At 37.3% G+C, this 25,336-nt stretch overlaps 1 protein-coding gene across 2 annotated transcripts in view; it reads left to right on the forward strand.

The window, feature by feature from the left end:
• The window catches only part of CDC42SE2 (CDC42 small effector 2), a 121,447-nt gene that overhangs the window by 62,362 nt on the left and 33,749 nt on the right, over positions 1-25,336 (forward strand). For both annotated transcript variants that reach the window (XM_024116169.3, XM_028493204.2), the window contains exon 3: positions 14,777-15,119. In XM_024116169.3, the coding sequence (XP_023971937.1) occupies positions 15,066-15,119 (54 nt within the window). In that variant the 5' untranslated portion in view covers positions 14,777-15,065. The remainder of the gene's footprint in view (positions 1-14,776; positions 15,120-25,336) is intronic.

Here is a 25,336-nt window from a genome sequence, read left to right on the forward strand (position 1 = left end):
TGTAGTGTATTTTTCATTTCAGTTATTGTGTTGTTCATCTCTGTTTGTTTGATCTTCAGTTCTTCTAGATATTTGTTAGAGATTTCTTGTATTTTTTTGAATCCGCCCTTCCATTCTATTTCCAAGATTCTGGATTATCTTTACTGTCATTACTCTGAATTCTTTTTCAGGTAGACTCCCTATTTACTCTTCATTTTGTTGGTCTTGTAGGTTTTTACCTTGCTCCTTCATCTGTGGCATATTTTTTTGCCCTCTCATTTTTTTTTTTTTCTTTATGAGTGGGATTGTGTTCCTGTTTTTTTTTTTACTGGTTTTTTGGCCCGAGGCTTCCAGCACTGGAGTTTCTAGGCTATTGGGTATAGCTGGGTCTTGGTGCTAAGATGAGTAACTCTGTGAGACATCACTCCAGTGAATATTCCGTGGGGTCTGAGGTTCTGTTAGTCCAGTGGTTCGCCCTCGGAGCTCCCACCGCAGGAGCTTCTGCCTGACCCTGGGCTTGCAAATCAAGATCCTGCAAAGTAGAAAATACAGTAAGACTAGGAAACTAACAGATATGTTAGAAAGAATGTAAAAATAAAAAAATAGATGAGTTAACAACCGGAAGGTACATCAGTACCACAATAGTATAAAAAGTGGAGGGAGGGCTTCCCTGCTGGCGCAGTGGTTGAGAGTCCGCCTGCCGATGCAGGGGACACGGGTTCGTGCCCCCGTCAGGGAACATCCCACATGCCGCGGAGCGGCTGCACCCGTGAGCCATGGCCGCTGAGCCTGCGCGTCCAGAGCCTGTGCTCCGCAACGGGAGAGGCCACAACAGGGAGAGGCCCACGTACCGCAAAACACACACACACACAAAAAAAAAAAAAAGAGGGAAAAGAAAAAAAAAACTTTGAGGGGAAGACCTTGGCTGTGGAGGGCGGGACCTAAGCAAGGGCTAGGTTTGGGCACTGGGCGGTCCCAGTGCTCAGGACCCACAGGGCTGGAAAAGGCCCTGGGTGCTGTGGGGAAGGGGGCCTAGGCTCAAGGTACAGAAGGGGCCCAGGTGTGACTCCCACCCCTGGTCTCAAGAGGGAAGGGGGCCTCACCTGGGAGCCCAGAAGCCTTCCTGGGCTCAAGTGGGCAGAGCAGACGCCCTCCTCTCCTCTCCTGCTCCTCTGGTCTGGGGTCTGGGAGCCCCCCTCTCACCTGCCTCTCTTGATCTCCCTGGCCTCCCTCCTGTGCTCCCAAGACTAATGTGGGCAGGGTGGGATGAACGGGGTGTGGGGGCAGCGGGGGGATCCTTGGAGGGCAGGGCATCTGCCTAGGAGCTCAGCAGGCTCCCTGGGCCTGAGTGGGCAGGGCAGTCGCCCTCTGTTCCTCTCCCGCTCCTTGCGGAGGGCCTCTCTCACCTGCTTCTGGTCTCCTTGGCCTCATGGGCACCAATCTTGCCTGGCCTCCACTTCTCCTCCCCCCTTGGTCCACTTACATCCTATTTGTTCACTCTGGGGTTCCTCCCATCTCCTTGGAGGTTAGAGTTCCCCACCAGCGGCCAGCAGGCTCCCTAGTTGTGGGGAGACGCTAACTCTGTATCTTCCCACACCACCATCTTGACTCCTAAAGTCAGTATCCAAAATACCGCATTTTAACTTTTTATAATGTCATTTTACCCTGTTTTTAAAAATAATTATAGAACTGCACTTAAGGTATTCCTAAGGACACTTTTAAAAGATAAAATAACAGCAAGTTTTCCGCTTTGACACTTGCATTTTTCTATTATTTTAAGAGTCCATGAGTTCAATCTGCCTGTAGTATGTTTTACTAAAGAGCTTAGTGATTCTTATTTTGGAGAAACACAAACTCATGCTGAGTAAGGGCAGCATATTTCTCCTGTGTACTCCTAGAACACAGGTGAAAATATCATATACCTATTTGTAATTGATAGCATTGATGTAATTTTGTTCTCGTTTTCTCTGAAAAATTCCCCAAAGTTTTCAGTATGATAATTTCTAGAATTTTTTTTAAACCTGTGGAAACAGTTCTGTACGTCTGTAGATTTTTTTAAATGTTTTTGGCTCTTTTAAAATGTAAATTTTATCTTAGTACCAGAAGCAGTAGTCCAGTTACCATTATTGATTTTCTCAGGGTTCCAGTGGTTTGTATTTGTAATGAGTTTGATTTGGTTTGATAGGTTTTATTTGTAGTAAAGTTAATGACAGTGTATTTGTTGAAATCTTTGAGAATTTTTCCCACTTGTCACTCCACTCTCATGTAACTTTATTTAGGGTTTGTTTTTTCTACGTTAGTTTCCTTTACTCCTCTACCCTAAGAATAGGAAAACTTGTTTAGTCTTAAGGATAAGCATATGGAAACCTAAAGAACTGTGGAAAAAAACAATAATTTTTGGTAAGTTTGAGAGCTCCAAAGCTGTACATAAATTGATACTCTGACTAGTCTTTAGTGGTGGATGTACATTTGTCACAGGTATTGTATTGTCATTGTTCATCTTTAATTTGCCAATGGTGAGAAATATATAAGTATTATGCATTGTGTACGGCTTTTTTGTTTGTGCTAGGTGTTTGGCTTGAGAAAAAACTTGATAACCTAATAACGTAAGTCATCTCTTGTGAAGGTATGATAGACTCTTGGATAGTACAATTTGATGTTAATTTTTGTGGCAGTGTTGGGGCAGAGAAATTTGGAACAACTAAGAGAACTCTTTTTTTTTTTAAATTTGTTTATTTATTTTTGCCTACGTTGGGTCTTCGTTGCTGCGTGCGGGCTTTCTGTAGTTGTGGCGAGCGGGGTCTACTGTTTGTTGTGGTGCATGGGCTTCTCATTGCGGTGGCTTCTGTTGTTGCGGAGCACAGGCTCTAGGCACGTGAGCTTCAGTAGTTGTGGCTCCCGGGCTCTAGAGCGCAGGCTCACTAGTTGTGGTGCATTGGCTTAGTAGCTCCGCAGCATGTGGGATCTTCCTGGATCAGGGCTCGACCCCTTGTCCCCTGCATTGGCAGGTGGATCCTTAACCACTGTGCCACCAGGGAATCTCCTAAGGGAACTCTTTAACATGACATAGTTCTGTTGTCCTAGCAAATTAATCTTGTAAAAGTTTCTCCCAGCCAAAAAAATCATTGGCTGCCGAAAATATATCATTTTTTTCGAGGAAAATATCAAGTTAACAAAAAGTCCTAAGGTGCAGTGGTCACAAAGCAAGTAGCAATCGAATGTAAATCATGGTGATATTCTTCCTCTTGGGGGATGAATCTGAAACACAGTATCAAAGCCTGGTCTCCTCCTCACCTTGTTCCACATCCAGATTGTACTTTGTACTAATCAACTGTCATATTCCCAAGTGATGGTTTGGGATTCCATGCTGGACCAGGAAGCATGGATTGATTACACATACTTCTCATTCTTTAAGCCTTTTAGTTACCTCCCCTCCTCCTTTTGCAAAACAGACCAGGCAGCCTGTTCAGGCAGTAAATAGGTATGGTACGCATTCCCTTCTAAAAGTTTAATCCTCTGATACACATGACCTTCTATACTAAGAGAAAAACCTGACTAAATACAGTTTATATATGAATGTATTTTTTCTTTTACAATTAATAAGTGTAAGTTAGAATTACTTTTCCATCTATCTACTGAAAACCTTCTGTTGTTAATCTTACTGTGTGTCATAGACTACCTTATACTGCTCCTGCTTCACTTGCCCTCTTAAATAAATATACATTATAATAAACAGACTCATGTGGTTTTGTATGTGTGCTACTTTGTCTAAGAAAGGAAGACTAACTACAACAGTCTTTGTCCACCTGACTAGGTAAGCATCAAGGAGACTTGTCTCTGCTCAGTTTTCTGGGTGGAGAGAAAAAAAAAATGATGTAATAGTGAAGATGATGATGATGATGATACTAACAAGAAAAACTTATTTATTTATATTTTTAAACTTACTGTGTACTAAGCATTATTCTAAGCAATTTAAGTTTACTCATTTAATCGTCACATACACCTTTGAGGTAGATAGTTATAGACTCCATTTTATAGAATTGCAGTCTGAGACACACAGAGGTTAAGTAATTTGCTCAAGGTCATCCATCCAGTGAGTGGAGGAATGCAGGATTCAAACTTAGGCTCTCTAGTTTCAGAGTCTAGGTTCTAAATCACTGCATTATTACTGTCTTTCCAAGCTTGCATCTAGATACCAGGGTGTATTATGAATGTGTACTATCCATGTGATATAAGAATCCCAAGCCAAGAAAATAAATTAAAACATATACTTGAACTTGTATACTTCATCTTATGGGTTTCTAAGCACTAGAAAGTGCATACTGCTCTTCAGGGATTGCTCCTCAACCAGGGAGCACTGGGCTTTACCTGAATAGTCAGAAAAACACTATAAAATAAGTCTATTTGAAGTGTCTAAATGAAAGGCTGACACTGAAGTAAATAAATTTTGAAAAGAACCAAATAAAATTAATTGAAATGTAAGTCATTATTTGGGGGAAAATATTAATAGCAAAAGTTAAATAGTAGTAGAAACAGGTGAAAGAATCATACGTAAATACAAAAGAATCTGAAGCTAGAGAGTCAATGAAATTGGAGGCAAATGCAAAGACAGTCTTCAAAGCATCCATAGAGAAAAAACAAATTTACATTCAAAGGACCGAAAATTAGATTGACAGTTGACTTCTCAGCAGCAGCAGTAGTGGTCAGAATAACATCTGTAAAGGAGTGAAGGAGGGACTTCCCTGGGAGTCCAGTGGTTAAGACTTCACCTTCCGCCCTGGTCAAGGAGCTAAGATCCCACATGCCTCATCGGGCCAAAAAACCCAGAAACATAAAACAGAAGCAATATTGTAACAAATTCAATAAAAACTTAAAAAAATGGTCCACATCAAAAAAAAAAGGACTGAAGGAAAACACTGTCAACCAAGAATTCTGTACTTAGCTAAACTGTCATGCAAAGCAACTATATCCCAATAAAAATTAATTTAAAAAAAGAAGAAAAACCTGTCATGCAAGACTAAGGGCAAAATACAGACCTTGTGTTAATAGTTAGTGTATCTGAGTGAAGGGTACATGGGACATTTCTATTCTGTTTTACCAGCTCTTCTATAAGTTATTTCAAAATTAAATTGAAAAAAAACCTCACAATTTTAGAGAAACAACTGTGAAGCTAACTACTTGTAGCTCAATATTAAAAAGGATGTATACTATTAAGGAAAACTCTTAAAGTAAGGACTTTATGAAGAAGGAAACTGAACTTTAAAGGAAGAATTGAGAGGCAAGAAAAAATGGTGATCAAAGAAATTGGTAAATGTGAGTAAATATTAGTAATCATCAACATTATTTATACTTATATATGCTAAGTATGAGTATTTTGTGTAATTCTCACAACAACCATGTGGTATAGGTGCTAATATTTTTCTTCAGTTTGAAAGAACTCATCCAGTCCCCAGCACAATGAATGAAAAAGGACCAAACCAAGTTACATCTATGTGAAATTTGAGAATTCCAAAAGTAAAGAGAAAAATCTTTAAACTTTTCAGAGAAGGGAGAAATACATCACCAGAAAGGAAACAAAAATAGAATGCCACCAGACTTCTCAGCAGCAACTCTTGAAGGTAGTAAACAGTGAAACAATGCCTTTAAAATCCTGCGTACCGCAAAAAAAAAAAAAAAAAAAATCCTGAGGAAAAGATCTTTAACTTGGTATTCTATATTTAACCAAATGGTTAATCAAATGTCAAATGCAGGCATTTAAAACATTTTTCTTCCATGTACCCTTTCTTAATAAGCTAGTGGAATGTGTGATTTTACAAAATAAGCTGAGGAGGATGAAAAAAGGAAGAGGTGATCCTCAGAAACAGGACATCAACGTAGGAAAGGAACCGAAGGAGCATGCCTTGAGAGCAGCTAGTAAAGATTGAAGTAAGAGGCTAGGAAGTTCTGTGAAGAAACCAAAAGAAAATTTGAGTCAGTACATTTACTCACATGTTTGGGTATTTGGAAATTACAGGTCTTTTACAGGTCTAATTAAAGTGTTTTGCAGTTTTGTATAGGTACATAGAAAAACTAAGCAAACACAAATTCTCAGGTGCTATTAACCTCAGGAAAACAAAAGATTATTCAAGAAAGGATAGCTAATTCATATAGGTTACTTGTTTCATCAGTGGCAATTATGGTAACATTGAGTATTGATTCAACCAAAAATTATTAATTATCACTGATGACAATAGTGAAAGGGAGTTTGAGAGTAGGCAGTGATTAAAAAAAGATATATCCTTGGGCTTCCCTGGTGGCGCAGTGGTTGAGGGTCCGCCTGCCGGTGCAGGGAATACGGGTTCGTGCCCCGGTCTGGGAGGATCCCACGTGCCGCGGAGCGGCTGGGCCCGTGAGCCATGGCCGCTGGGCTTGCGCGTCCGGAGCCTGTGCTCTGCAGTGGGAGGCCCGCGTGCCGCAAAAAAAAAAAAAAAAAAAAAAAAAAAAGACATATCCTTATCTGTTTTAGCAGAACATCAGTTTAAATTATCTAAAAATAACAAGAAATAGAAATTATCTTACTCATAATTATAAATATCAAAAGAAATACCTTGATAAGTTAAAAATGACTACCACTAACAGATGGAGAGGGATAGGTCTGATTTGCCATTTTAAATAGCTTTTTATTATGTATCGATTTTTAAAAATCTTTGTGCTTGTATTAATTTTTGAATAACAGTAAAGACTTGTTTACATATAAGAAAACATTTTACAGTATGGTTTTATTCACAGAACTGCAGGTAGTGGGATAGAATTTGAGTATGTGTTGCTTGGTAAACATTGCATGGTCGTGCCACTCACCAAGAACGGTAATGCAGACACAGATATGTGAATTTAGTGTTAAAAATAATGTGTTTAAATGAACAAGGAGACCACATGAGATGTTCATTAGCAGGTGGGTGTAAATATCTACCTAGAAGCAGGAGAAAAGTTCAGAGTATTAAGATAGCTTTCAATCCATGAACTAATAAATTGAGAATCTACTATGTGTCACAGAATTGTTATTTCTAACTCTACATAGCTAACAAAGGGTTTAAGGAGAGGATGAATACATGGAAAAGGGAGAAAGAGAAAGAGAGAGAGAGAAACTGGAAAAAAGAAAGAAGGAAAGTAGCAGGAAAGGAAAAGGAGGATTTATTGTTAAAGAGAGGAAACATGGTATTCATTCTCATACAGGGGGGAGAAGTGTGGGCATTAGAGAAGGGGACAGTAGTTTTCTTACGTTATTACTTTGCTCTGTGTTGCAAACTCTTTCAGGTTTGAGCCAATATAAGAATCTCTCCCCTACATATGTATATGTTTGGCATTAAGTACTTGAGTTTTTAATTAAGGCGAAAAGGAAGATGTTAGAAAGAAAAAGCCTGAGTAGACTGTGAAAATGTTACCTAACTATACCCATAATATATTAATGTCCAAGTTAATTTATAAAGTAAGCCTAAATGAAACTATGTGGGATGATAGGTTTATAATCCTGGGATAAGTAAAAGAAACCCCCAGTCCATGATGAAAATTTGTCCAAAGTAAGGTAAACCACCTAATCTGTGATGGAAATTGATGCTTGACTACATAAGACTTTAAAGCTTTCATATGGGAAGTTCCCTGGCAGTCTACTGGTTAGGACTCGGCGCTTTCACTGCTGTAGCCCGGGGTTCCATCCCTGGTCAGGGAACTGAGATCCCGCAAGCCACGCAGCACAGCCAAAAAAAAAAAGCTTTCATATGAAAGCTGTAAACAAAGTTAAAAAACAAAAACGATGCAACAAAATACATAGAAAACCTGTACACTTAGAACTACAGCCTATTGGATGTGCCCTGTTAATGGGTTAGATACTCTATTGTTAAAATGTAAATCTCCAAATAATTGTCAAAATAAATGCAATCCTAATCAGATCCGGAGGAGGCTTTTTGTAGAAACTGACAAATTGATTCTCAAATGCATATGGAGATGCAAAGCATCTAGACAATCCAAAGTAACCTTGAAAAAGAATAACTTGGAAGACTTATCACTACCTGACTTCAAGTCTTAGTATAAAAGTATCGCAGTCAAGGAACTTCCCTGGTGGTCCAGTGGTTAAGAATCTGCCTTCCAGTGTAGGATCGCAGGTTTGATCCCTGGTCTGGGAACTAAGATCCCACATGCTGCGCAGGGCAGCTAAGCCCGCACGCCGCAACTACTGAACCTGCACGCTCTGGAGCCCGTGCACCACAACTAGAGAGAAGCCTGAATGCCACAATGAAGAGCCCATGCACCCCAATGAAAGATCCCATATGCTGCAACAAAGATCCCCACATGCCACAACTAAAACCCAACACAGCCAAAAAAAAAAAGTAAAATAATAATAATAAAAAAAAAGTATAGCAGTCAAGACAGTCTGGTTCTAGTATAGGCATAAACCAGTGTAATAATCAGCCCAGAAATGGACACAAACCTACAGTTATATGATTTTCAGTGAAAAGTGACAGATCAAGTCAATAGGCAAAGAGATATCCTTCAGCAGATGAGCTGGAACAATGGGCTATCCATGTAAAAAAGGAATCTGTGACCTTTACTTTATACCACCAGAAATAGCTAAAAATTGATTATAGACTGAAAAGTGAAAACTAAAAGTTCTAGTAGAAAAACTAATACAAGGAAAGCTATGTTTGGGGGATATGCAGAAATTTCTTAGAACACAAAACAAATCATAAAAGATGAAATAGATAAACTAGATTTTGTTAAATTAAAAAACTTAAACTCTTTGAAAGATGCTATTTTTAAAAATATTTATTTATTTGGCTGTGTCGGGTCTTAGTTGCCGCACGAAGGATCTTTGTTGAGGCATGTGGGATCTTTTGTTCCAGTGCGCGGGTATCTTTCTAGTTGTGGCACGCGGGTTTTCTCTCTAATTGTGATGCGCAGGCTCCAGGGTGTTTGGGCTCTGTAGTTTGTGGCACGCGGGCTCTGTAGTTGTAGTGTGCGGGCATAGTTGCCCCACGGCATGTGGGGTCTTAGTTCCCTGACCAGGGATTGAACCCACGTCCCCTGCCTTGAAAGGCAGATTCTCTACCACTGGACCACCAGGGAAGTCCCGAAAGGTGCTATTTTTTTAAAAATGGAAAGACAAAGACCAGGAAAAAATTTTCACAATGCACTTATCAGACAAAGGGCCTGATCTAGAATATGTAAAGAACACAACTGAATAAGGCAACTAAATGAAAACATGGGCAAAAGATCTGAATATACCTAACCAAAGAAGATAATATGAATGGCTAGCAACCACATGAAAAGACTAAATACCATTAGTTATCAGGAAAGTGCAAATTAAAACCACAGCAAGGTAGTACTTCATACCCACTAGAATTGACTAAAAATAACAAGATTGACGATACAAAGTGTTGGTAGGATGTGGAACACCTGGAACTCTCATACATTGCTGGTACAAATGCAAAATGGTACAACTGATTTGGAAAACTGGTACAGAGTTAAAATTATACTTAAAATATGACTCAGCAATTCTCTTTCTAAATATTTACTCAGGAGAAATGAAAATTTCTGTTTACATGGATATTTGTATACACTAATTCATAGCAGCATTATTTTTAACAGCCAAAAACTGGAAATACTAAATATGAAGTTAAATTGTGCTGTGTCTACACAATGGAAATCTATGTGAATTAGCTAATAGAGGCATCATGGTAAAACTCAAAAACATGCTGTATTAAAAAAGCCAGATATTTTTAAAAAAGTACCATGTGATTACATTAACACGAAACTGTGGGAAAGACTAACCTATAAGCAGTCATTCTAAGAAAAAAAACTAACGCTCTTATTTTAGTAGTTACATGCGCCCCTGTCTGTGCCTTTTATAACTGAGTTCAGGGAACAGTGGCTTGACTGAACTTTGATTAGCCACAGAAAAATAGGTCTATGATAAGTATGTAGTTTGAAAGCTCTTTTCAGAATGGGTTGGTTTTTGTATTTTTGTTTGTTTCTTTCCCAGTAGGATCTTGTACCACAAGTCAATATCAAAGAATGATTTTAACTAGATTGGGACAGATTTAGTGCTGGTGCAGCTATGAATACGCTTTACTGAGAATTCAGACTTGGTCACTGATTAGTAATTTTTGCATTTCTGGTGGAAATCTCTTTGGCATCTGGTAGAACTTGAGACCTCATCACCTCTTTCCCCACCCAAACCTCCCAAATGTTACCAGTTCCTTCAAAGTCTCTAGCAAAGGGTGTTCATTTTTACTTGACATTGTATTTTGCATTTCCATCACTCTATTACAAACAACTTGAAATTGTTAGTATTTGCTTCTTTTACTTATGTATTATTTAAATTGTTATTATTTAAAGATATATAAAAAATTGCATAAACCATAAATGTACTATTTAATACAAAAATGTAAAGCAAGTACCTGTGTAACTACCACTTAAGTCAAGAGGTAGAGTATTGTCAGCGTTCCAGGAGCTCTTATGCATCTCTTCCTAATTCTTAATTCCTGCCCTCAGCCCTAACCACTTTCCTGACTTCTGTTATAATTTTCTTGCTTTACTTTTATACTTCTACATGCATCTCTAAACAAAATAGTTTAGTTGAACTTGTTTTTGAAGTTCGTGTAAGGGAAATCATTCCACGTATATTGTTTTGTGCCTTCTTTCCCTCAATAACATGGCACTGAGAATTGTCCAGTGTGTTGGATGAAACTACCATTCATTTTCATTTTGTATAGTGTTCTTTTGTATGAATGGAGCACCATTCATTTTTTTTTCAGTTTAAAATGCTATCTGTTTATTCTTTTTTTAATATATATTTATTTATTTGGTTGTGCCGGGTCTTAGTTGTGGCATGTGTGCTCCGTAGTTGTGGCGTGCGAACTCTTAGTTGCAGCATGCATGTGGGATCTAGTTCCCTGACCAGGGAACCCCTGCATTGGGAGTGTGGAGTCTTAACCACTGCACCACCAGGGAAGTCCCTATTTGTTTATTCTTTTTTTAAAAAAAATTTATTTAATTGAAGTATGGTTGATTTATAATGTTGTGTTAATTTCTGCTGTATAGCAAAGTGACTCAGTTACAGACATATACATTCTTTTTCATATTCTTTTCCATTATGGCTTATCATAGGTTATTGAATATAGTTCTCTGCTATACAGTAGGACCTTGTTGTTTATCCATTCTATATGTAATAGTTTGCATCTACTAACCCCAAACTCCCAGTTCATCCCTCTCCCGCCCCCCACCCCCTTGGCAACCACAGTCTATTCTCTATGTCCATGATTCTGTTTCTGTTTCATAGGTAAGTTATTTGTGTCATATGTTAGATTCCACATATAAATGATATCATATGGTATTTGTCTTGCTCTTTCTGACTTACTTCACTTAGTATGATAATCTTTAGTTGCATCCATGTTGTTGCAGATGGCATTATTTTGTTCTTTTTTATGGCTGAGTAGTATTCCATTGTATATATATACCACATCTTCTTTATCCATTCATTTGTTGATGGACATTTAGGTTGTTTCCAAGTGTTGGCTATTGTAAATAGTGCTGCTATGAACATAGGGGTGCATGTATCTTTTTGAATTATAGTTTTGTCTGGGTATATGCCCAGGAGTGGGATTGCTGGATCATATGGTAATTGTACTTTTAGTTTTCTGAGGACCCTCGATACTGTTTTCCATAGTGGCTGTACCAATTTACATTCCCACCCACAGTATAGGAGCGTTCCCTTTTCTCCACACCCTCTCCAGCATTTGTTCTTTGTAAACTTTTTAGTTCTTTGTAGACCATTCTGACCGGCGTGAGGTGGTACCTTACTGTAGTTTTGATTTGCATTTCTCTAATAATGAGCGATGTTGAGCATCTTTTCATGTCCTTATCGACCACCTGTATTTCTTCTTTGGAGAAATGTCTCTTTAGGTCTTCTGCCCATTTTTCAATTGGGTTGTTTGATTTTTTTTCATTGTTGAGTTGTATGAGCTGTTTGTATGTTTTGGCAATTAAGCCCTTGTGGGTTGCATTGTTTGCAAATATTTTCTCCCATTCTGTAGGTTGTCTCTCAGTTCATTTAAAAAAATTTATTCTTTTTTTTTTTTTGGAATAGACTTTTAGGCTGTTTCCTAAAAATTTATAGCTATTACAAATTATTTTTGCTGCTTCATTCTGCTATTAGCTATTTTAATTTTGATAACAAATAAAAGAGCATCTTGTATCAGTATAGATCTTTATGATATATGCAGTGCCCTTATTACATCCTAATTTAGCCCTCATTTCAGACCTGTGACATTGGCAGTGAAGCATTCCATTTTTATAACTAATGATAGAGCTTGTCACTTGCCCAAGTTAACATTGCTAAAAATTAGTGTAGTACTAACAACTGCCACACATCTCTTATATCAAAGTCTAAATTCTAAACATCTGATTCTGTTTCACACAAACTGAGCATGCTCAATACCTCAACTGAGTTAAAGTATTCCACGTTAAAAAAAAAAAAGGGAAGAAATTGTTGGTCTTAAAAGGTATGCCTCATTGCCTTGTTTTTTAAATCATGGATTTATTGTTGTTATTTTAGAAGTTGACCTAAACAATTTTATTAATTTGTGGGTACGATGTTGGGACATAAATTTTTCATATTGTCAGCAGCGAAACTGTTCCCACAAGTATTAAGCTTATATCTGCAACATTTGTAGGTGTGGAAAGTGAAGAGGAGGGGAGGGGACTGAGGAGGTTATTTTTTTGACCAGAGAATACTACTACACTTTTTTACTCATGCCAATCTCTTTAAAAGTCAAGAGACTGAACTTTTAATGCAAGGAATCTCTGCCAGTCACTAAGTGGCCTGACAGTTCACTTAAGCTTTTCTAAAATCCTATGTCTAATGAAACTATGAGTTCGTGAAATCCTCTCTGGTGCTGTAGCCCAGTTTGACCCCTCATTTATGTGTGGAATGTGCTGAGCTGTGTTTAAAGCCAAGTTTAGTTGTTGTTGTTGCAAAGTGACTCTTTTTTTGTTATCTTAAGATTTTTTTTTTAAAGTAAAGTTTTCAAAATGGACATGATTTAAGCAACTTTGAGCTCAAGCAGTGAAAGTACCTGTTAATATTATTTATTATTAGTGGTAGTGTTGAAATTTTTTGTGACAGATTCAATACTTCTCTATAAGGTGTTTATGTATAAATGTGTTTTAAGTATATATACATTTGAAAAAAATTCTAAAAAGGAATTTTGTCTAGAAAAGCAAGAAAATGGAAAAAGTGTATTGGTATGATATTCCAAGGCATGTTTGAAACATTTTTAGATTTATATGTTTACTTAACAAATAAAAACCTGTGGTGTTGCAAACATCCCCTGGGTTTGAAAATGTATTTCATCATATCTGTTATCTAGGTCGATATTCTTAAGTGTCCTTTCTGTCTTATCTCCAAAAATAGAAGCACAAATTATTGTACTTTAAACAGTCATTCTTCAACTAAATATTAAGAAAGAGGAAATATTGTAATGTCATTTTCAAAACAGTACATGGGAATGGGAAAATGTACATTTTGAAATTTGCAAAATAAGGAACACCTTTACTCTAAATAGGAAGGAAATTTGAATTTGCGAAAATGTTGATTGTAAATACGGAAGTCATCTGTTTCTTTTAAGTGTTAAACAAAAGGAATGTATACTCAGTTAAAAATAGAAGAAAATAAAACACCTTACAATGTAAAATTAGTATTTGAAGGTGGTTTCTGGCAAAGGTAAATTACAAATAAAAAGGAAATTGTCTAGCTCTATATATGTAGATGAGAAAATATGATGATGGAATAAATCAAATAATAGATTTTAAAACCTCAGATTTCAAATCCAGTAGATTTGAAACAGAGTAATTCATGTTTGTATGTGCTACATCAGCAGTGATGAGCATAAGGAATTTTCAGTTTCAAACAAAGGCATATTTGTTTTCATAAAATTGGTTAAAAGAGATTTCACAATGATATTTTAATGGCCATGGTCTTTGATTCAGGGAGGCATTAAGCTTGCTAAGTAAATAGCCCTGAAATAATATTCATGGTGTTGTGAATTTAACCCTTTGCTCTTACATTCTCACTAAGGAAGTAAATGAAACATACAATTCTTTTGAGCTTATAAACCTTCATAGTATTTACCCAATTCATTGGACAGAGCCAGTTGCAAGACTGCTACTTCTTTGTTTAGGAGTTTGGGTGACATAAGGAATGTTCACCTCTCCTTGAAAATAAGCATTTCAGGTTCTGAATTTTACTGTGGCAAGAATGTACATTTTCTTCCTTCTTATCTTCCTCTTTGAACATATGTTTAGATCTTAACATGTCATTGTCCTCTAGTATGCTGGAGGACATGTCCTCTGGACTGTGTAGAATCAGGGTCCTAAATTCATGCCTTATTACCCATATTTGTGACATTGAACATATATGTGTTAATCTTCACTGAAGATCTTCTATACAAATATAAAAAAATAACTGTCATTTATGTCTTACAAGGTTTAGAGTCATGGCTTTGGGGAAAGCTTTTACAGTCATAAAATAGAATGCTCTATGAAGTCAAGGATTACTGTCTTCTTTCAACTGCTATATTCCTAATACCTGACACTGAGAAAGTACTCAAATATTTTTTAATTTATCAGTTTATTAAAATCTTGATTTTTTTCAGTGTTTACTTTTTGGGGAAATAGTCTTAATTTTATCACAGATTTAAGAAATAAAAGCTTCTGAGGGTAAGATAAGTAAAGTAACTTCTTTTCTTTTCTTCTTTTTTTCTAGACTACCTGTTAAGGTCCTGAGTCAAGACAACAATTTTTATACCTTTCCTGGTGGTTCAGAAACGAGTCTCTGTAGAATCAGAAGCAAAGAAAGAAAACAATCTGACCTTTTCTTTGTTAGATTGACTATATACGATACTTGACTTCAGGAACAAAAACACAGAGAAGTAATAAAGTTATTATTTTGGCATCTTTGGACATCTATCATATTGAGAAGCCTGCTTTGTGAAGCTTCCTGAGTTGAGATTTGGAAAGTTCATTGGTGCTCATTTATAACTTGGACTGTAAGCATGAGTGAATTCTGGTTGTGTTTCAACTGCTGTATTGCAGAACAGCCTCAACCTGTAAGTATGAAGTATTACATGTACAGATTGGGTGGGGGTGCTTATTAAACATAATGCTGGTTCTCAAGTTGAGGATCAGGACCCCAGCAGTGATTGCAGGGCAGTTCTACGGCCTGTCAGTGGAATTCTGAACATCTGGTTAAAGAAAGGAGAAAAAAAAAAAAAAAAAGTAAATGTGTTTTGAGTAGATGCCATGTGTGAGGAACTGTGCTAGACCATTGTATATGATTTTTTTTTTTTTTTTTTTTTTTTTTTGTGGTATGCGGGCCTCCCTCTGCTGTGGCCTCTCCCGTTGCGGAGGACAGGCTCCGGACGTGCAGGCTCAGCGGCCATGGCTCACGGGCCCAGCCGCTCCGCGGCATGTGGGATCCTCCCAGACAGGGGCGCGAACCCGGTTCCCCTGCATCGGCAGGCGGACGCGCAACCGCTGCGCCACCAGGGAAGCCCCATTGTATATGATTGAGAAGGTTATGCTCTTCTACCAAGTAGACCAGCTTCTGGAGGAGCCATGAGAGGAGAGGGAGACAATCTGAGGGAGAACAGCCAAGTTGGCTTTGGAAATCAGTGGTGGAAGATGTCATAGCTAGGTTGCCTCACATCCTTCTCGATTTACCATCTCATTTTCCTCACCGCAGCTCTCTGAGGAAGATACCATTATCCTTATTTTTCAGTTGAAATAGGTTCAGTTTTTTGCCCAAAGTCATATGGATAGTAAGTAGTCTTGGCTGACTTCTTCTTGGTACCTGCCCCACTTTTATCCCTTCTAACCTGTGCACATTTTGTTACCTCTACAAAAATTCTGCCCTCCACGTCCAATTTTCTCTTCATCCTTTAAGATGCCTAGATCAAATGTCAACTCTATGAAATCTTCGCCAGCTTTCTCCTGACTTAGATAATACCTCATGTGTATTTCTACCAGCTCTTTTAGTTCACTTTTCTATGGTAGGATGGAACTTCTTGCATAGTAACTTTATTATAGTCTTTCCCACCATGTTCTGAATTCTTAAGGGGCCCTGAGCATATTTACTTTGTATCTTCAGGATCAAATCTAATACCTTGGAGAATGTAGCTATACATGCTAGCTGGTTTGCTGTCTGACTGGCAGAATAAATGAATTTCTATTTTATTCTGTTTTGCTTACATGTGTAACAACATAAAAGGAAGAATGAGGTGTAATCCTAAGGTCTCTTCAGATCTTTTCTGAGCCTTTCCCTGGTCATACATGGTCACTTTGTAATTGCCCTTGTTGTGTATGCAATTGTTTTTGAATGTCCTAGTCTTTAATGTCTGGCTCTGGAAAGGGGAAAAAATGAAAAATTGGGGCGGGGAGGAAAAGCAAGGGCGTGGCTTTTTAAATCCTCTGGAAGTCACTCCAGCCAGAGAGGGAGGAGCTTGCAACAGTCGCTGCCCACCTCCTTGTCCGTTGCTCCTCTGTGATCAGAAGCAGAGATATTTGGAGGACATGGTCCTTTTTGCCCATCGTGGCTCCCACAAGCTGTGTATAATATATGCGAAGAACACAGCTATGGGGCTGGGCAGGTAGTTACTACTGTGCTAAGAGCTACCGCTGACTGAAATTAACTGCAGTTTACCTTCCACGTTTTCCCGTGGAAGTTGTAATCCTTGAACAGACTCTAGAGTTTCAGAATAGATAACAGCAGACAGATTCTGCCAGTACAATTGTTGTGGTGGGGATACAGATTCCTGCTGATAATCTGCTCCACCATCGTCCCTTTTACTACTTTTATAATATTGTATTTTGTATTTAGCTCTTTGATCTGTGAGGCATGAGGTAGGAGTCTATAAGTTTTCTTTCATGTTAATCAGCTATTTAAAAACAGTTTATTAAATAGCCAGTCTTGTTATTAGTGATATGAAATGTCACCTTTATTATGTACTACATTTTCATATATTTAAAGAGACTGTTCCTGAAATCTGTCCTGTTCTTTTGGTTACATATGTTTGCACCTGTGCAGTTACTGTACTGTTTTAATTGCTGCAGTTACTTAGTACATAGTTCTTCTTTTTAAACTATATTGGTAATGTCTTATTTTTAAGCTGGATTGTTGTAACATGGGTCTTTATTATGTTATTTTTAATTTTTTTTTCTTTGAGATATTTCATAATGCATCTTTTAAATCCTTTAGGTGTTTACTTTAGGATTGCATTGAATCTAGAATATAATTGGATGAGAATTGACATCTGTAAAATTTTGAGTAATGCCATTGATAAACATGGCATACATCTTCATTTATACAGACCTTTTCATGTTCTTTTAGTAAGCTTAAAATTTTCATCATGTAAGTTTTGCACATTTTTTGCTAGGTTTTTTCTAGATTTTTTGTGGATTTTTGTTGTTATTCTGAATGATATTGTTTTGCTGTTATATTTCCTAGTTGGATTTTTTTTAAACTAGTGTATAGGCAACTAATAATTTTTATACACTAATTTTTTTATCCAGACACCATACTGAACATTTTATATTTCCTAAATTTCTCATATAGTGACATTTTTTTTAGACTTAATTCTGATACATATACTTTTTTCCCTATTAATATCTTACTGCACTGACTAAGACCTCCAGTATAATGCTGAATAGTGTCAGTGATGGCTAAACATTCTTGCTTCTCCTGACTTTAATGGGAAAGGTTCAAATTTACTTAAGCATAAAATGAATGTTTATTTTAGTGAACACATTTACCTGTGCATTTAAGTTATTGTGTATAATTTAACATCTATGATATATATCATCAATGATTGCATTTTCAGCAGTTTTTAAAAATTATAGAATACTTGAATCCTGTCACCATATTGTTTTTAGTATGCCTTGTAATTTTTGTTGAAAGTTATATGTGATGATACTCTGGGTAAAAGGAACTGAGGGAAATAGGCCTGTAGTGTGAATTTTTATGTTTATCTGAGTGGGGGTTAGGCTTTATTTACTGTTTGCTGTAGTTGTAGATGTCACAGGATAAAATTTCCTTTGGTGTCCTTGTTTTTGTGCCCTGTTGTCTTTGGTTTCCCTAGAGACTTCTCCTTAAGTAAGGTCTGAGATGTCCAGTTCTTTCAGTTATATTTCCCTGTTGCACAGGAGACCTGTTGATGTATTGGTAAGATGTTGGGCGTGGGGAAGCATTATATACTGCTGTGGTTAGGTTTCAGTCTTTCAGTGAGCCTGTGCCCCTGGACTGTGACCTATATAAGTGCTTCTCAGTTTTGTTTTTTACTCCTCTCAGTTGAGACAGAAAGGCTAGAGGAGGCTGGAGTTGGATAGTTCCCTTCCCCAAAGTTGGTTAGTTTCTGGTAAAACCCTAGTCAGTTAGGCTCTGGTAAATTAGTTTCTTTTGAGGGTAGGCTTTGTTAAGAAGAACAGGCCAGGCAAATTTCCATACTGCCAAATTGCAGAAAGGCATTGTAAATCGCTGAGAGAACCCCACCTGGGGCCTAGCTTCTGGTCTGTTCTGAGTCTCAGAGTTCAGGCAAAGTATCAAACCTCTCCTGATTTCCGTTAGCTCACTGAGAATACAGAGATTGGATTGGATGAAGTATTAGTTACCTAAGATGATGCAAGTTCATCTAAGTCATAGTGGCTTAAAACAGATTTTTATTATCTCACAGATTACAAGCACTGCGTAGTCAAGTCCTCTGACTTAGGATCTTTCTAAGGCTACAGTTAAGATGTCAGCTGGGGCTGTAATTATCTTGGGGTTCAGTACGGAGAGGACCAGCTTTCTAGCTCACTAAAGTGGTTGTTGCAAGGGTTCAGTTCCTCTCTGAATCCTATCAAGAGTCTCAGTTAGAAAAAGTGCCTCAGTTCCCTGCTGGCTGTTGGCTGGAGGCCTCCCTGTTTCTTGCTCCACAGGTCTCTCCATAGAACAGCTCACAACATGGCGACTGGCTTTCATTAGTATGAGCAAGAGGGCAAGCAAGGTGGAAGTCAAAATCTTTGTGACATCCCATCATTTTTGCTATGTTCCGTCCTGTAGAATTACTAAATCTATTTCACACCCTCCTAAGACTGGGCACCCCTGGAGTTTTTTAACTCTCCAGCTGTCTACACTCATCATCCAGCAATTCACCAGTTACAGTTTGTTTTCCTACATTGGTCCTGCACTGACTGGAGGTTTTTGCTCTAGTACATTGTGATTTTCTGTATTTGCCTATGTCTCCAATTCTGGAGGCAGCAGTTTGCTCTGTGATCTCAGTTCTCTAAAGGATCTAAGAACAGTTGTTGGTTTTCAGTTTGTTCAACTTTTTGATTGTGTGGATGGGCATGACATCTTCTAAGCTCCTTACGTGTCAGACAAGAAACCAGAAGTCATATTTCCATATTTTTTAAGGTTGATTTGTTTATTGCCAGCATTCGTAATGTTTGTAATAAAAATGTATCCTGTTCCAGTATGTGATACAGGTATACTCAAACTAGAATGGCATAGATTAGGAATTTAAAGAGTGGGAGCATAAGGCTTTAGAGTTATGAGACATTAGAACTACATTTTCTGATACACGAAGGATTTGCAGTTTGAGTTTTTTGTGCACATATAACATGTCTGTATTGTGTTACTGTTTAATAATACATAATTGTCTGAAATATTCCACAAGAATAGCATTTTTGACTTGCTGAGGAAAATGACCCAAAACTTAACAGGGCCCTGTGGTTACTGTTGTAGAAGAACAGCTTGCTTGTTGGCATGAGGAAAAAAACTTTTAAAGGATGCACTAATAATTGTGTGTGTGTTCACAGTCTACAAAAACATATCCTTGCAGCTCTATTAGACAGTATCAAGAGTGTCTTATTTGAAAGCTGCTTGGTCATCTCTGGTCATCTCTAAAGTTTTCTAAAAGTATGTACCAAAATTGAGTGCTGTGTGCCAACTCTCCCACTCTTTCTTTACCACCCCCTGCTCTTGCACATTCCATGTGTGGAAAAGGAACAACCCAATATTGGGAAGAACTTAGAATGCATTTTTCTGAGTAGTAGCAGAAGAATCATATTTTTTCTTCCTACTCTTTCGTTTTAGCACAGTATAATACAGAGTAAAATAGAGTCCCAATTTTTGGAGCCATAGTAATCTAAACCTTTTAAATTGACTGTAGTGTAAATGCTGCGGTTGTTGTTGCTAGGTAGTGCTGAGGTTGGAATTTTTAAATTGGATTGTAGCTGTCTTGCAACTTAATTTTTTTTTTAAAAGAAAAGATTTGTCAACTGTTTACAGGACTGTAGTGAATTCTTTACCTACTTACTGTTGTGCATTGGCATGCTGGTGGACTTTTTTTCCCCCAGCTTTATTGAGTTACAATTGGTATACCAAAAAATTGCACATAATTAATGTATACAAACTGGTGAGTTTGAACATACGTGTACACTCGTTGCCATCACCACAATTAAGGTAATAAACTTCTAAGGTATCCTCAAAAACAATGCATATTGATTTACAACCTCCCCCTTTTCTAGTCATATTACATACTTTTCCTATATAGTGTTTCCCCACATGGTACTGATGTTTTGTAATGCTGTTTGTCTCTGAAATCTATTATTTTAATTAGACACCTATGCCCAGTTGTCATGTATTAACACTGGTATTTCCACAGTGAGCCAGGTACTGATGAAATAACAGTGAGCAAAACAGACACTGTTTCTGCTTCATGGCTCTCATTCTAGTGGAGGAGATATTTAGTGAATAAATAGGTGTCTGTGATATCAGGTGATGGTAACTGCTCTAAGGAAAAAGAAAGTAGAAAGAAGAGGAGGAGAAATGGGGATATGAAGGGTGTACAGGAGATGCCTCTCTGATGAAGTGATATTTAAGCTAAGGTTTAAGGAAGTAAGGCACATGCTTATGTAAAAGGACTTGCGAGTACAAGAGTTCTGGAAGTGCAAGGGTTGTATGTGTATGAGGAATGTCAAAGAGGGCAGAGTGGCTGTGAGCCAGGGCTACAGTGGTGGGAAATGAGGTCAGAGATAGTTAAGGGCCAGGTCATGTATAGCATTCCAGGCTGGGGAACGACTGATTTTTACACTTTGTGAAATCGGAAATCATTGAATGGTTTTGTTCTTTCAAGTGAAGAACATATCCTTTTCCCAGTAGTTTGAATGTTTAATGTTACTGTATGCCCAGACGGAGAGTTAGCACTGCCTGACCAGACTGCATCCTGTAGGCCAGTCAGTTACCTTCTCCTTACTGTACTCCCAGCCAGTGAATCCTCCTCAGCAGTCTGCAATCATGTGTGTTCTGCAATAAGAACGTTGATTTCCTGCAGTGACTTTTCTTCATTTTTGTTGTTGTTCTGAGGTGCAGTTCTAATCCATAATAGTAGGAGTGTGTGTCTTTAAGTGATGATGTGGTAACTGCCATATAAAAAAAACAAAGGAAGGGCACTGTGCTCCATGGTTTAGAGAGTCTAAGGTTTCTTTGAGGGAAATGGGTGAAGAATTGGAAGGGGATGGAATGGGTCAGTAGACAGGGGTTGCTAGAAGACCTTAGACCTTAGACATGAAAAGCATGAAAGCTATTGCTGCAGCCTGAGAGTATGAACCAACAGTTCTATGAAAGGTGGCTAGCGGAAACTCTAGGTGAGGGCATTCTATAATTTCAGGGGATTTATGTCAAACAAGAGTGTTTGCTCAAGTGTGGTGCATTTCCATCAGTACTATGGGATAAGGACCTCAGATGGCATACATTCATGTAGAACTTCCTTTTTTAGGAATCACATTTCCACACACCCTAAATGAGGTGTGAGTATGATAGACACGTTATCATCTTTCCTTTTTCCTGAAATGTAAATGTGCATGCTCTTGATTTGTTTAATTACACAGAAAATCACATTATGTAACCACAGTCATCTCAAAACATTTAGTAGATGAATTTATGTAATAGAAATAAAATTACCCTTATCAGTGGAGAAATGAAAAATATCCCTACTTTGTAGAAAGGCAGTGTAGAGGACTGATTCAAATGTCTTAACTGTATTGCTAAACCTAGAAATTACCAAGATTGTCTTATTCACTGGAACTTCCTGTCCTGCCTCAGGAGTGGCTACTGGATTTCTTCATAGAGACAGTAAGCTACTTATACCTGAGGAGAAAGTTTCAATTTGTATACATGAGCTTGAAGACAAACTAGAAAGGCTCTTGGCATAAGGATTTTGGTGTTCCTACCCTGTTTTGTGCTGATAGCACAGTCAGGAAGTGCTGGTAAGTTAGTGTCCATAGCATTCCGGATGAGTTCCAGCTGGGGGAGGGGGTGAGAGTGTAGTAGAAAGTCATTTATCTTCAGAAACTAGAGTGCTTTTAGAAGTTTGTAAATGTCGGAGAGGAAGTTGTTTTCTTTAATGCTTTTATTAAATTGATCTTTATTCAGTTTAAATTGGAGTTTTTTAATATATACATCAAAGTAAAACAAGCTATTTCTTAGCAAGCCATGTGGTGGCTACCATTTATAGTTACTTAAAAAGTGACATCAGCAAAAATAATAATTCAAAAGTAGACAGTTGTATACTGAACCTCATACACTCAGCTTCAACATTATCAGTTCTTATCTGATCTTGTTCATCTCAGTGCTTCTACTTTGCTCTTTTCTGTATTATTTTGAAGCCAAATTCCAAGCATTATTTCATTTTATACATAAATATGGCAGTATTTATCTCTAAGAGATAATGATTCATATTTAACATAACCACAATACCATTATCATACCAAAAAAAGCACTTTAAAAGTTTGTTTTATATATAAATGTACTATACAATAAATAGTTATGAAACATATTATGAAACAAATATTACCCAAGTTAAGACATGGAGCATTGCCAACACCCCAGAAGCCCTCTAGCATTCTTTTCATTTACATCCCTGCTCCAACCTCTGGAGGAGCCACTGCCCTGCTTTTTTATGGTGATCACTTCCTTATTGTGTTTTATGATTTTACCATTTGTATATGCCCTGAGCAGTATAGGTTAATTTACCTGTTTTAACTTTGAGTGGAGTTCCTTCCAGTGGATATAATTGTGTTTTCTTCAATTCAGTGCTAAATTTATAAGATTAATCCGTATTGAGGCAGGTAACTGAACTTCATTCATTTCCACTTTTCTTGAATGTTTTGTTGTATGACTACACCATGTACATCCATATAGTCCTTTTGAAATTCTGAGTTGTTCTCAGTATGGGACTGTTACGAATGATGCTCTTTCTCGCCTTTGTGTATGTGTTGCCTGGTGAACACACACTTGAGGTTCTCTAGGGTATATATACCTAGGAGTGAAATTATTGGTTCTAAAGTCTAAGGACATTAGCTTTTACCATGGAAGACAACATTGTTTTAAATTTGGTGTTATCAATTTGTGTTCCTACCAGCAGTTTGAGTTACCATCTGTTGTTACATAGCCTCATTAAATGCATGATGTTTTCAGACTCAGTTTTTATCAGTCCAAGAGGAAATGTTTACCCTTGCATTATCTTGCATTTTAATTTAATGAGAGTGAAAAGTAACCTGATTTTTTTAAACTTCTAGGTTGTGAGCTTCAGGATTGTAGGCAAATCAGAGATTTCTTGAAATAAAATTCTCCAATTCAGCTCCTCCACACTTTTGTTCATCAGCGCATTCTGTTTGTATTATACCATAAGACGAGTTCTTTGAGAGTACAGAAAAACACATTTAGATAAATTGAGGCCCATGAAGTTAAGACATTATACTGTAGCAGCTTTCATTCTTGTATTTAGTTTCAAGTATGATTAAGCATTAATCTAATTCAGTGCTTTCTGTTTACTCTGTTTCTAGTAACTATTACAGAAATAAATGCATTCAGAAGCCACCAGGCATCTATGTCATCCTGTACACAAAATATTAGAACTTAATTTAAGAAAAGATGAAAAGTAAAAAATAGAAGGTCTAGTATTTTCCTCTCACATTCCAGCAGATCATTTTGAACACCCCCCAGGTGAGCATTTCCCACATTGGAGACCATTGAGTACAGAACAAGTCAGGGCATGGAGCTCTGGAGTTGAGAAACAGGATTATCTTATCTTTATTGTGATAAAAATAATTACCACTGGAAAAAATAGGGAAGGAAATGCAGGGAAAATTGTTTTTGATGAACAGGAAGAGAAAAAAACATTGTGATCAAATAGTTTTAAAAAATATATATTTATGTGGCAGGTAAGTCCTAACTTAATTTTTTTTCCTATATGCTTATTAGAAAATACTATCTATAGCTTCATAAAGAAAATGTTCCTCATTTATGAGGTCATGTTAAGTAGCCAGTGTGAGCTCCTATTAACTGACAGCTTACATGAATCCTGAAACATTTCTTAAAAGAGCTGTTGTTTTCAAGTCATCTCACATACCACATCTAGGAGATGTTTATTTAGAAACATGTATATTTAGAAAACACTTTATTCATTTACATGTTCTGTTATTTGTGTAAACAATGTGAAAGTCTGCATCTTAAGGCATTGAATTCTTAAAATGGCTAAAATTAAGGTGCTTCTGAAATACCAATAGCATGAACCTTTGCATTGTTTTGTTTTACTGATTCTTGGGTTTTATAAACATAGAAACAGCAAGGATAAAGAGGATTAAGTCTTTATTTGTCCAGAGTTAGTGGTTTGGGTCCTGATTCTCACATGGCCTTGGTATATACAAATAGGAGGGAAAGTTAAGGATATCAATTTTATTATTTTAAAAATCAGAAGGCAAAAGAAAGAAAGGAAATCAGTACCAGGCAGGTAAAGTCTAGTTAACAAACTATTCACGGTTGTAGAAGAATAAAATGTTTATGTAAACTTTATGTAATCTGTGATTAAATAATTTCTGGGGTCTTATACTGTAGTAGTATTTTAATAATTATGAAGTCAATACTATATAGGACATTTTTAGAAGCACTTCAGAATCTGTTCATCTGTGATATAAACACATGATAAAAACCATTCTGTTCTTCCATCTTTCTCTGCCTTAAACATGTTTATAATGGGTAGAAAATATTACAGATCAATTTTGTTAGCTCGCATATGCAAGACAGATTCTAAGATCTCAGCTCTGTCTCCTTTAAGTACTGAGTAAAGGTTGGTCTCTTATCACCTCTGTACATAGTAAAAAGTCTTCTGATTTTTTAGATATTTCTAGTGCTCATGTTCCAATTACTTTTTTTTTTTTTTTTTTGCGGTACACGGGCCTCTCACTATTTTGGCCTCTCCCATTGCGGAGCACAGGCTCCGGACACGCA

This window comes from Physeter macrocephalus, chromosome 8 (assembly GCF_002837175.3).
Source record: "Physeter macrocephalus isolate SW-GA chromosome 8, ASM283717v5, whole genome shotgun sequence".
Classification (NCBI taxonomy): Eukaryota; Metazoa; Chordata; class Mammalia; order Artiodactyla; family Physeteridae; genus Physeter; species Physeter macrocephalus.